This window comes from Electrophorus electricus, chromosome 13 (genome assembly GCF_041902795.1).
Source record: "Electrophorus electricus isolate QZ-2024a chromosome 13, ASM4190279v1, whole genome shotgun sequence".
NCBI lineage: Eukaryota > Metazoa > Chordata > Actinopteri > Gymnotiformes > Gymnotidae > Electrophorus > Electrophorus electricus.
The window spans coordinates 7165001-7178419 of record NC_137509.1 but is presented as its reverse complement, the minus strand read 5'-3'; the positions used below and the strand labels follow the sequence as shown (position 1 = coordinate 7178419).

At 42.1% G+C, this 13419-nt stretch overlaps 1 protein-coding gene across 1 annotated transcript; it reads right to left on the bottom strand.

Annotated features, from left to right (window-relative positions):
* Positions 1 to 4692: 4692 nt before the first annotated feature.
* gpr185b (G protein-coupled receptor 185 b) lies at positions 4693 to 8252 on the bottom strand. Its single transcript, XM_027032703.3, has 2 exons — positions 7810 to 8252; positions 4693 to 6983 (listed from the first exon to the last, which is right to left on the bottom strand). Exon 2 carries the CDS (start codon positions 6976 to 6978, stop codon positions 6007 to 6009), a length of 972 nt encoding a protein of 323 aa, XP_026888504.2. The 5' UTR covers positions 6979 to 6983; positions 7810 to 8252; the 3' UTR covers positions 4693 to 6006.
* Positions 8253 to 13419: the final 5167 nt, after the last annotated feature.

The following is a 13419-nucleotide window of genomic DNA, read 5'->3' as shown; positions in this document are numbered from 1 at the left end:
GTTGTGTATTATGAGAGGTTTAAATACCAGGACTGGTGACCCAAACTACCAGATTTATAAGCTCTACATAGTTTTTGTGTGTTTGATAATCTTCTCTTTTTTGTTTACAATTGGGGAAAAATATCCAATTGTGAGAGAGTACAGTGATGGGTACAAAATAAGCTGGCATTAAATAGTTGGGATTTATCATCAAACACAGGTAAGCAAAATTGTTTTACAAATGAATAGTGTATATGCCAGTGTTGTTAATGTCATTTATCAGGCTGCTTCTACCTGCTTTTGCTTGTAACATTTATGCACATTAAGATTGCATCACCACTGACAGGTGTGCTGGCACAGTGACCGACCTCCCCCGGCACTTATTCGCCATGAGCAGCGTTTACGTGTTCTAGCAGAGGCGCCTTTTAAATAGCCGAGGTGATATTCCTTTTCCTTTCTGGTGCAGCTCGCTCAGGTGTGTGCGCTACCTGTTTAAATGCTCCACGCTGCTAGTGTGAGTGTCATCGCTCACTCTGCCTGGGTTCCTCGACCCTCGCACGCCGTCCGGCTGCGTCTGCGGCTCTGCTGAGTAAGCCTCTGACGTAAGCCTTCTGTGAGCGTCACTGTACGCGTGCCTTCCCCCATTTTGTGTCACTGATCAGGCCATCCGTGTCACTACTGCCGTGGGTAACTTTCCTTTAGGACTCATGTGAGAGTGGACATGCGGGGGCTGATGGGAAATAGAGTCTACCGAGGGCTTACCGGGGTGTAGGATGCGCGTGGTTGGATCACTGTGATGTAGCGCCGGTGCAGTCAAAGGCTACAGAATGTGTTAGGTCCGTTTATGTTTCAGGAGTCTTCATTCACATAAATCTGTGTCAGATGGCGAATAAACGAGACAGTCCTGAGTCAACTAAGTATGAGATAAAAGGGGCGTGTTAGCATGCGTCTGTGTGTGAAAACTGTCCGAGAGTTAATTAACCGGTTCCATTTCATAAAGAGAGAATGTCCGCGGGCTGTGTTTATGATCTAGAGTGGCTCTTGCTGGGTTTTAGTCCCTGGCGGGGCTTCGTGATGCTCTGACTCACAGCTATCGAGTCGCTGATGCTGTCACCTCCCGCGCGCTCATCTCCTTTTCCAGCGCGCGGGAGGATCGCCTCTCCGCATGCGGAGGCGTGCGCCCAGTGAGTCATCCCTGCTCTCGCGCTCGCACATGAGCTGTTCAACGTGGAAAGCTAAGCACTGTGGTAATTCTATAAGGAGATCAGTGGGTGGCACTCTTTCTCACCGAATAAACCCGCCCGCCGCATAAGGTGAGTCAAACATCTCGACACGAGCGTCCCTCCTACAATTTTCTTTCTGTTTGCGTCATATCTGTAGGTGAAGCGATGTCGCACCTTTTCTGATGTCGTGCGTGTGCGACTGCGGTGGAGAGCATAGGCATTGGGATGGCTGACACCATTGCACCAAGTCTGCGTGCAGTAAGAGATAGCAAGGGAAGTGATCACTCCCGTGCCTGACTGGCTAGCCAAAGGTGGCTACGCGTGGCTTCCTCTTCTCCGTGCGCGCAGTGCTTTTGCGGATGTCTCCCCGCCTCTCTTCGACCCACAGTAGGTTACGTAAATCGCAATAGTTCAATAATTCATGCGCAGCCCTTTCAAGCTTGACCCGAGCCGGCGCGCGGATACACTTCCCACACACGCACTCACACCTACACGCGTGCAGCCGCATTCTGCTTCAGAGCCTTTTAAACAACCACAACGGACAAAGCCTCGAAGAGTTTGTTGCATTTTATTCAACAAAGTATTTTTCCTCGTGATTTTTATTCTATCGTATATGTACAGTATTAAAAAATAAATCATTTTCAATTAGGAGTACATTCCACACGTACAGTGCAATGTGTAGCATGTCCCTCTCATAAAGTGCATCGTACGAGTCATCAGATTAGAGTTCACAATACAAAGAGATAAACGAAAAAATACAGACATTAAACTGGTAGTTTACATCACAGTATCAATAAACCAGCTGTCATCCCTGACCACATTCTCATCCTAGTTTATCACCTCAGTTTTTCAGCCGGAATGAAGGCCAAAGTTGTGCTGAACATGTTTGTTTCCACAAGGCTACGTTTGGACTGCACTGATTACTGGCTGTACATGATTTACTAATCAATAGGACTAATGCACAATCCTGTATCATAATGAGCTTTGTATAGTTGTAATAGTCACAGTAGTTTTTGACTATAGATAAATTAATGCTTCTCTCCCTCTCTCTCTCTCTCTCTCTCTCTCTCTCTCTCTCTTTGTCTTCCTCCATAATCCTTTCTCTCTCTGTCTCTCTCTCTCTGTCTTCCTCCATAATCCTTTCTCTCTCTGTCTCTCTCTCTCTGTCTCTCTCTCTGTCTCTCTCTCTCTCTCTCCCCTCTCTCTCTCTCTTTCTCTATATCTATCTCTTTGTCTTCCTCTCTTATCCTTCCTCTAATGTTGCTATCAGGGGAAAGAACAGCTCCACTTAATGGCCCAGAAAAGGGATTTTAAGTGCTTGGGATAAATTTAACGTTTCATGCCTCACATTTTCGGTTGTTATTTTTAGCAGGGCCAGATTTAAGTGCTATAGAACATCCATGCAGTCTGGGGGCTGGAGCCTTTCACAGACCACAAACCACGAGACCAAGGTATGCTAGACTCCTGCTTTTCCTTTACCTGTCTCTCTCCCATAAACGCACACAATTCTTCACTCAGCACTCCTTGCCAGAGTGGCACCACCAGATTGATTTCTGATTTCTCATTGATTCACAGCTGATTTCCGTCTTTAAAGCATCCTTGAGTTTGATAAAGGTGCTAAATAAATGTAAATAATAATAAGAGAGACTGGGTGAGCACCTTAGTCCATTACCCTTGGTCATCTCTGTGGCAGACTCTGATGCTGTGATGCCATCTATGTTGTCAGTGATTAGATAGGTCACTGTTGAACAGGTGGCAGGGGTGAACATCCATCTGTCCACTGTCTGAGTCAGGGAGGACTACCCCATCAAGCATCAGAGTGAGGGAGAAGAGCCAAAATGCCATGTAGAGAGAAGGGGGGGGGGGGTGCAATAGGATACCATGGAATCAGATTATTCCCAGTATGCCCAGAGTGTCCTGGCCTATTACATGTGACTAGGGATTTATGGAACCACCTACTATTGGTGACAAGATGATTTCAGCCTTAGTAATTGGCCAAAATATGATTGCTGTCACACAGTTAGCAATCAGCTCATCATTTTCAATCACAATCTCAGTGAATCACATTCACAGCAATTTTACAATTCCAGCTCAAATTTCAACACTACTGCCATGAATCAGCACTGATTTCCTAACATGGCATTTGGCAGTTACCAGCAGATGAAGACCAGTATATTACAGCTCTGTGCTGCAGGAATTCATTCAGGTCTGACTAAATGGTGATCTCTGATACTGACTGGTACAGTTCTGGGTTATGTTGTGTCTCTAGTGAGGTGACAGCAAAATTTTCTTTTCCTTTTTTGACAAACACAATGAAATCAGCAAGTAAGACGTTACAAAAATGATGTGGCACGTTTGTCTCCCATTTAGCTTTCGTCCATTCTTTCTTTCTTCTTTTTTAAGAATCCATCAGAAGGAATACAGAATATTATATACATAAACACACACACACTAACACCACCATGTCATAAAACTCATGCTCTGATGTGTATAAAAATAGAATGTATCCATACAGCATTGCATATGAAAAAGAACCATAGTACCCCTGAACAAACTGAATCTATGGCATCCCACTGAGTATAGTTCTGTGGAAATACAATACATAGCAATACAGATTGGCATTAGAACATCAATATTTTGTATGTGTTTGCGTATTACATGATGTGGGGTTATTATGTTTTTTTTCATAAGGGGCGTGTGTGAACACTGAGTGTTCGCTGAACCCCACTCATGAGTGAGTGCTATATAAACACATAATTAACACACACACACACACACTCACTCGCTCGCTCGCTCTCTTTCTCTCACTCACTCACACACACACACAGTTTGACAATGAAGAGTTAGGTCACTAGGTGGCTGAGGTTGGTCAGAGTAAGCCTGTGGGCGTGGTCAGGGCGTACTCTAGTTTCAAACCCCAGCAGTTTACAAGCACACCTCACGGACCGTGCGCTTCTGATTTAGCAGCAGAGATCCCGCTGTCTGACCCGCTTTAGCACGTTCAAGTCACAAAGTTTGAATTAGCTCTGTTGATGGCCTCATTGAGATTGTAGCATTATCAACGAACGACACGCACTGATAGATTATTGCAGAGGAACAAGCATAAGTCCAAAAGAAGGAGCAGAAATGATCGCTTCTCTTTCTTTTCATTAGCACAAGGCGCTGGTAAGATTGCTCTCTGTGTTCAGAACAAATTCCCAGCATCTGCTCTAGCATGCGTTATGTTTGCAAAATTTTAACGCCATTGTTTTTATGTACTAATACAGCGCAAAACGGCATACGTTTAAAACGTATAGGCTCGCAGAGACATTGCAGTCACCAGTGTGCAGTCTCTTTTCATTAAGCTTAATAGTTTTCTAATGTGAAGTCCTCTCTCTCTCTCTCTCTCTCTCTCTATATCTATAACTATATATATATATATATATATATATATATATATATATATATATATATATATATATATAAATAAATGATATTATTTACTGTTTAACTTTCCCTTACAACCCCTATCTGTATTTCCATTTCATCAGTGCTCTTGCGAAATAACTTTTTCAGTGCACAAAGCAACCGCGAGTGGGATTCAAAGCGTCGCGGCTGACGTCTCTTCCCTCGTGATACTGGTCCGCTAAGCGCTCATTAACTCCCCCGTGACGGCGCCCTGAAGCTAAGGTGCACGCGCTCTGACATACAACCGGTACAACGAGATTGCGTCTATAGAGAAATGGATGACAAAAGGTCAGAACATAAACGAGGCATCGCAACATGGCGACGCCAGACTTCTACAAACTCGTGTTATTCACAATGTTTTGAAGGAATTCTATTTACGTGGTGAGTTAATGTAGTCTTGTGCCATGAAAGGGACTGTAGACACATTTGCAGTGCATTTAATTTGAAGTCGCCTCACATCCTAACTACCCTTGCCGGTATTTCAGCATTTTTCTTTTCTTTTTCTGGCGCCTACCAAAGTTGTGATGTGTGTCATTTTTATATGTTATTTCTAAAATAACACGGAGCGTCGTGGGAATAGCAGATTTAAAAGGAATCGTCTTGCACTTTCGCTAATCGCTGTCCATGGTCCTGAACACGGTCCTTGTGCATCTACGCCAGTGTTTCATACGAGCATAAATTATATCAAAACGTTTTCATGGTTTGTAGACTAACAAATGAAGAATAAATCCCGCTAACAATGTAGCAACGTGTGCCAATTTCTTTGCCCTTTGAAGCTTTTTAAGTCTCTTTAAAGCCGTTGATATGAAGGGCGTTTGAGACGCAGTGTGCTTCCTCCGTGTCTGGCTCTCGACCAACTGCGATGTCAGTTGTTAAAGAAACCTGGGGATAGACGTTTGACAGGGGTTTCTTAGCACCGTAACTGGCTTGCTGAGATGGGCAACAGAACGGACTAGTTAGATAAGAACGGTTAGCTAAGAAGTGGCTATAAAGTTTTTTAAAAATCAATGTAGTTTTGTTACAGCAATGTTTGCCAGAACACAAGGACAAATTGAACTTTCTTTTAGGTCACCAGAATTCGGCTTTTGATTCATTGTAAGTCCCCCCCCCCCCCCCCCCCACAGAGCTGTAGCTGTTCCCGCTTTTCTATTTCATAATCGTTGTGTGCATTGGCATTCTTCTAATGGCGTTTGGCTTGACGTCTTAATGAACTTTACTGCACTAAGAACTTTGAGTTGGTTGTTGTAGTTAGTGGGGGAATGCGCCATCACGGATGCACCCACTATGTGGGCATACTGGTACACACAGACACAGCAGACTCTACACTGATATCTCATGTGAGCATTTGTGAATTGACCTACACATCACTTGATGTCCTTGGCCGCAGCGAGAAGTTGGATGGGACGCACCCGCAGCAGGCTAACCACAGGGATTTCTGTATGTCCGGGTTCCTGAAGGCATAGATGATCGGGTTTATAACCGAGTTACACGTGGCCGGGAGCACAGTGGCGTACGTGTAGATCATTGGGTAGCTGGAGTCCGCCACTATCGAGTACATAGCGAAGGGCATCCAGCATGCCGCGAAGGTGCACAGAATGACGGAGAGCGTAGAGACGCCTTTGGTAGTGGAAATGGCCATAAACTGGTGCTGCACGGCGATCTGCTGCGCGTGGCGGAAGGCGATCTTACAGATCTGCAGGTACAGCTGCATCATGAGCGCGAAAACGAGCAGGAACGTCACTGCCAGGACCACGGCGTTGTTCTTGGTGACCGGGCGGCAAATACTGCAGCGGGCCTCGTCCTGGAGACAGTTCCAACCGAGAGCCGGCAGTAGACCGAGCGTGATGCACACCATCCAAATGAGTGCCACCATCACGTAGGTGAAAGTCACCGTGCGTTCCGTGTTGTAGGTCAAAGCATTGTAGAGAGATAGGTATCGGTCCACTGTGATGGCTAAGATGTTGAGTACCGAGGCGGAGAAAGCAGAGATGAGCATCCCGACGGAAAGCAGTGTCACGAACTCCGTGTCGAGCATGTAGATGAAGATAAAGTTCAGGATCAGGCCAAGGCCCGCCAGCAGGTCCGCGAGAGCAAGACTCCCTATCAGAATAAACATGGGCGCTCGCAGCGTGGGCGTATAGAACAGGATGGCGATTACAATCGCATTCTCACAGGAAATTAGCGTGCCAGTCACACACAACGCAATGTCCCAAGGGCTAACGATGAGCGGCCGCAGGTCCTCCGTCCGCACAGGTGACGAGTTCCGCACCTCCTGGAAATTCCACGTGCCCGCCGTGTTGAGGGAAGTGTTTAGAAGTTGGTTGTTCATTGCAGCTGCAAGAGAGTGAATCATAGCTGAGAGACAATGGGGTGGTGGTGTGTGTGGGGTTGGGGGGGGGGGGGCGTTAGAGAAACTAGGGAGAATGTGTCACTGGAAATGATCTGATTGTTTATGATAATGAATGCAGGACATTTCCAAAACTGAGTAAATAATTATACCTGCTCCTAGAACCACATCTACTTAGATCATGTCCTATTTCTGTCATTTGTTCTTGAATTTACTAAAACAATCAATATTAATGGGAGCACAATAGTTCTAAAGCAGTAATGGCAAAAACCCTTCTTAACAATGAAACACGTTTAATCAGCACGAAATTAAATCATATCAATTAAACGTAACAAATATGTATAAACACCACCTTACTGTGAGCATTTTTTCCCAAATTACGCAATGCATACAAGAGCAGATGTTTCAAATACGCACCCTTCACTTTGTTTCTATTTTTAGAATTTGTCTAAAAATAAGACGCGCCACCTCAGTATACGGGACTCCTATGAAGGCATTGTGTATATGCCTCCAGAATCTCAAACGATGGACTTTTGCCTAACGCTGCGCAGGCACATATCAAAGGACTAATTTTAACTCGGCGCGCCATCGTTTCATTCAGAAATTTCGTCGCGGTAACCTGCCCATATATAAACCTTCAACAAAAGACTGCAAAGGACTCGGGGAGGTCATCCCTGTGGCAGTTCCGTCTGAGGAGACAGAGGATCGCCAATCATGCGTAATCACTCCTAATCAATGACAGTTAATCAGACGCAAGGACGCGTTGATTATTAAAAGGCATATAAAGCGCCCGCGCGCATTAGCAGACGGTACCTTCGTGCCATGAAGCTGCAATGCCTTTTCCTCCCTCGGGCTCGAGCGCAGACCGTGCCTAACACGCTAGGAGATGGAGATGAGAGGAGATCGAGGCAGGAGAGGACGGAGAAGGGAGAAAATCGCCAAGCCCTTGTCCTGTTCTTTTCATTTGTTTCTCTACGCAGCCGAGTAAAACTAGTTTTTGAGAGACGTGCTGCTGCGCGGTTAGCATTGCTAACAGTGCTGGCAAGATAGCATTGCCTCGCTTCATATCACGCCCTCCCTCCATTGGAGCTACCGATGTTTCTCCCCTCTGACGTCAAAAGTCTTCACTACAGTCATAATCGAGTTTGTGAATCAGAGAGGCTGTAGACGGAATATTGATAATAAAGCACATTCTTAGAGCACGAATTCGGCCCGGTAAACTACCGGACCCTTTCATATCGCCTACAACTTTTTTTTTTCTCCGGGACCAGACTCAGAATTGCTGCTGCAGCTTTGCGCAAAATACCGCCTCTCTTTCTCTCTCTCTCTCTCTGTCTCTCCCTCACACACACCCACACACACCCACACACACTCTCTTTCTCTACACGGACAATCAAGGTGCCCCGCTCAGAGAGCTGCTTTTTAACCGCCTTTTAATAAACGTTACACCTACTCAAGTGTCCTGCTTCACACTTATTTATTGACAAATCTTTATTGGTCTTTATTGTTTGCATTTCAGTTTTTGAGATTTTCAAGTTAACCATCTGGTTTTGTCGTGGTGACTTGGTGTCACACATTTGGTGAGTTGTTATGCAACAACTTGGCACTAGTTCAAATAAGATAATACGGTGCGTTTAGAGCATAAAGCATGCCTATTTCAGTGGAAAGATCATTGCTTTTTCGGATTATGTATCTGAAGTGAATCATCTTAGATGGACGGGGGACACTGAATGGGTGAGGATGGATTTCTCACATGCGTTCATTTACAGTCTCTCACTTTCTTCAAAGTGTCTCACCATCCCAAGGCAAGAGTGTCTTGAGTGCCCACATCTTGTTTTAACAGCCCATCATGCATATAATTGTTTTATACTGCACTTCCCGTTGTGTTTTTACACGATGAGAACAAAGAACAAATGTGTAGGTCTCATTACTGTTATAAGTGTTCAGTAAACGATCTACAGGAGGAAAACCGAATCTTCAAGTTTTCATAAACAAGACTTTAACTATATTATAAACTCCATCTGATCTGGGAAGGGGGGCTTTTTTGCATGTCTGTAGGACTGAGAAAGAGCTCAAAGGTGCAGGTGGACATGGGAGGGGGTGGATGGGGGACAGAGGAGCCGTCGCACTGGGCTGTCTAAAGGAATGCTGTTTCAGTGCCTTCCCCTGGCGGACGCTCGTCTGAATCACCGGGCCTGATCCGAATGACAATGAGACCAAACGACGGCCCAGAGTCGGTTCATTGATGGAAGCTCCCACCAATCGGTCTTACTCCCCCATTCATCTTCAGCGCGCAGCACTATGGGTAAGCCATTACATCATCGCCCTCCCATATCATGCGCTCGAATATGTATGCCTGCTCCTGCAACTGTGCGGTTATGCAACACTGCACAGAGAATGCAGCATGTGTTAGAAACGAATACAAATGAAAGTTAAAACGCCACAATATTTTCATCAGAAGACTTCGGACTTCCTGAAGGATTATGGAGTTTCTGTTGCCAGCAGTTCGCATTCTGTGAAACATCTATCCTCGCGTGACCATGGGCTGCACAAGGCCGTGATGAAAGACTGTGAGTGCACCGCTGCGCTCGAATCTCTCTCCTTCTCCACAAAAGACACACAGACCGTCTTCTCTCTGCACCTTCTGCCCGCGTGCAACGGGCGTGCAACTTACTCACTTAGTCCCAGTGACGTCAGGGAGTAAACGGCGGCTGTGGCGGGTCGTAGCGGACTCGGTTTATTTCACCGCGCTGAGGGCGATCTCTGCCTCATTTACCCTCTTTCATTCGAAATTTTTTTTTTTTTTTTTGACAATCCATTTATACGCCAACATATTATTAAAATTGCTGTGATTTACATTCACATAAAAACAGCACTAAATCGTGGAGTGAGGCTGCAATATGTAGTAACTGCTGCAATATGTAGTTTATGGACCAAGTTTTAAATAAAGTCTATGTTCATTTTTCAGTTTATGTTGATTGTTATAATTTACTGCAGACTTCATTATTGTCTTTCACTTGACCTTAGATGCCAAGCTAGCATGTCTGCACCATCATAATTTAAGCCTGCAATCTTTTTGCTTTGGGTTCACGATTATTAAACTGGTCTGATTTCAATTTCAACTGTGTCATTTAAAGTTGATTCTCTAAAGAATCAATAAGTATTTAATTTAATATTACCTGATTGTAGACAAGTTTATACAGTAGATAATTGTAGATAATCATTTAAATCCACCAGGACTACTCAAACTTATGGACAGCAATATAAATTTATTTAAAGTGAACATTTTTACACAGGAGGAGGTTTGCAGAGTGAAGTATAGTTTCTCTTCTCTAACTTCAGCTAATCACCAAGGAAGACTTTTAACAATAAATTTTTTTTCAACTTTAATTTTTTTTTTTAGAAACATATACAATATTGCTGTGTGGAAGTAAGCTGGCTGTCCAGTTTGTATGCTAGCTGTGGGTATTTGGTACAGGAGGGGAGTGTCGCTGGGCTGTTTTAGCACAGAGAGGGAAAAGAACAGTTCTGACCTCTGATTCATGAGTTTATATGTCTGTATGAGTTTATATGTCTGTATGAGTTTATATGTCTATGAGTTTATATGTCTGTATGAGTTTATATGTCTATGAGTTTATATGTCTGTATGAGTTTATATGTCTATGAGTTTATATGTCTATGAGTTTATATGTCTATGAGTTTATATGTCTGTATGAGTTTATATGTCTATGGGTTTATATGTCTGTATGAGTTTGTATGTATATATGAGTTTGTATGTCTGTATGAGTTTATATGTATATATGAGTTTGTATATCTGTATGAGTTTGTATGTCTATGAGTTTATATGTCTATGAGTTTGTATGTCTGTATGAGTTTATATGTCTATGAGTTTGTATGTCTATGAGTTTATAAGTCTATGAGTTTGTATGTCTGTATGAGTTTATATGTCTATGAGTTTATATGTCTGTATGAGTTTATATGTCTATGAGTTTATATGTCTGTATGAGTTTATAAGTATGAGTTTGTATGTCTGTATGAGTTTATATGTCTATGAGTTTATATGTCTGAGTTTATATGTCTATGAGTTTATATGTCTGTATGAGTTTATGTCTATGAGTTTATATGTCTGTATGAGTTTATATGTCTATGAGTTTATATGTCTGTATGAGTTTATATGTCTGTATGAGTTTATATGTATATATGAGTTTGTATGTCTATGAGTTTATATGTATATATGAGTTTGTATGTATATATGAGTTTATATGTATATATGAGTTTATATGTCTGTATGAGTTTGTATGTCTGTATGAGTTTATATGTATATATGAGTTTATGTCTATGAGTTTATATGTCTGTATGAGTTTATATGTCTATGAGTTTATATGTCTGTATGAGTTTATATGTCTGTATGAGTTTGTATGTCTGTATGAGTTTATATGTATATATGAGTTTGTATGTCTATGAGTTTATATGTATATATGAGTTTGTATGTATATATGAGTTTATATGTATATATGAGTTTATATGTCTGTATGAGTTTGTATGTCTGTATGAGTTTATATGTATATATGAGTTTATGTCTATGAGTTTGTATGTCTGTATGAGTTTATATGTATATATGAGTTTATATGTCTATGAGTTTGTATGTCTGTATGAGTTTATATGTCTATGAGTTTATATGTCTGTATGAGTTTATATGTCTATGAGTTTATATGTCTGTATGAGTTTATATGTCTATGAGTTTATATGTCTGTATGAGTTTATATGTCTGTATGAGTTTATGTCTATGAGTTTATATGTCTGTATGAGTTTATATGTCTATGAGTTTATATGTCTGTATGAGTTTGTATGTCTGTATGAGTTTATATGTATATATGAGTTTGTATGTCTATGAGTTTATATGTATATATGAGTTTGTATGTATATATGAGTTTATATGTCTGTATGAGTTTGTATGTCTGTATGAGTTTGTATGTCTGTATGAGTTTATATGTATATATGAGTTTATGTCTATGAGTTTGTATGTCTGTATGAGTTTATATGTATATATGAGTTTGTATGTCTGTATGAGTTTGTATGTATGAGTTTATATGTCTATATGAGTTTGTATGTCTGTATAAGTTTATATATGTCTGTATGAGTTTGTATGTCTGTATGAGTTTATGTCTATGAGTTTGTATGTCTGTATGAGTTTGTATGTCTGTATGAGTTTATATGTATATATGAGTTTATGTCTGTATGAGTTTGTATGTCTGTATGAGTTTATATGTATATATGAGTTTGTATGTCTGTATGAGTTTGTATGTCTGTATGAGTTTATATGTCTATATGAGTTTGTATGTCTGTATAAGTTTATATATGTCTGTATGAGTTTGTATGTCTGTATGAGTTTATATGTCTGTATGAGTTTATATGTCTGTATATGTTTCTATACCTGTATTAAATGCCTAGGAGTTTATTGTCTAATTTCTTGTTTATTGTCAGTGAGGGAGGCAGATGTTGCCTGGCAGCTCTTGTGTGGGATGGTGTGTCGGCAGCCGTACGTTTGTCACTTCAGCCGGCGGCAGATTGCTCTGCCTTGTTGCATTGATGAATGTATAAATATGCTAAGATTCTCTGCTCATCCAGGAGGACTGTTACTGAATTTACTTCTGCCTTGCAAGTTCCTGCTGACACTATCCAAACAGGGGAACTCTCCTGTCAGCAGCTGTTTGTGTGTGTGTGTGTGTGTGTGTGTGTGTGTGTGTGTGTGTGTGTGTGTGTGTGTGTGTGTGTGTGTGGGCGGTGCATATGTCATCAAATATATTTGTCTCCTGGGAATGAGGATGCATTTACAGTGACTGTTGCCTGACATTGTTGGCTGACTTACTTTGGTAAATTCTGGCACAATCCAATTCTCTTTGGCCCCTGCCTGGTTTAAGTCTGGTATGGTTCATAGGCCCATAATGCTGTTCTCACTGCATGCAGTGGTCAGAGCAGCCAGTGACACACACTTCACTTAAGTTAGTTTGATTGAAGCCTCTGTGGATAGAAATGCAATATGCAGATATTCAGTAATTAAAATGGAAAGTATGAAGGGAAGTTGTCTTTTGGGATGTGTGTCTGTGTGTCTGTGTATCTCCTGTCAGATTATATGGAGAGGATACACATCCACCAGTGTCCCCAGTCTCAATGCTAGGCCCTCTTCTCTTCGTACATTTGCTCTTTTGGTTATGTAATATCTTCTCACAGCTTCTCCTACCACTGCTATGCTGATGAAACCCAACTGATTCTTTCCTTCCCACCTTCTGACACTCAGGTTTCCAATCAGATCTCTGCATGTTTGGCAGACATCGCTTCATGGATGACCACTTGAAGCTCAACTCCAGCAAAACTGAGCTTCTGTACGTCTCAGGACTCCCAAATCCTCATAATGGCCTTACT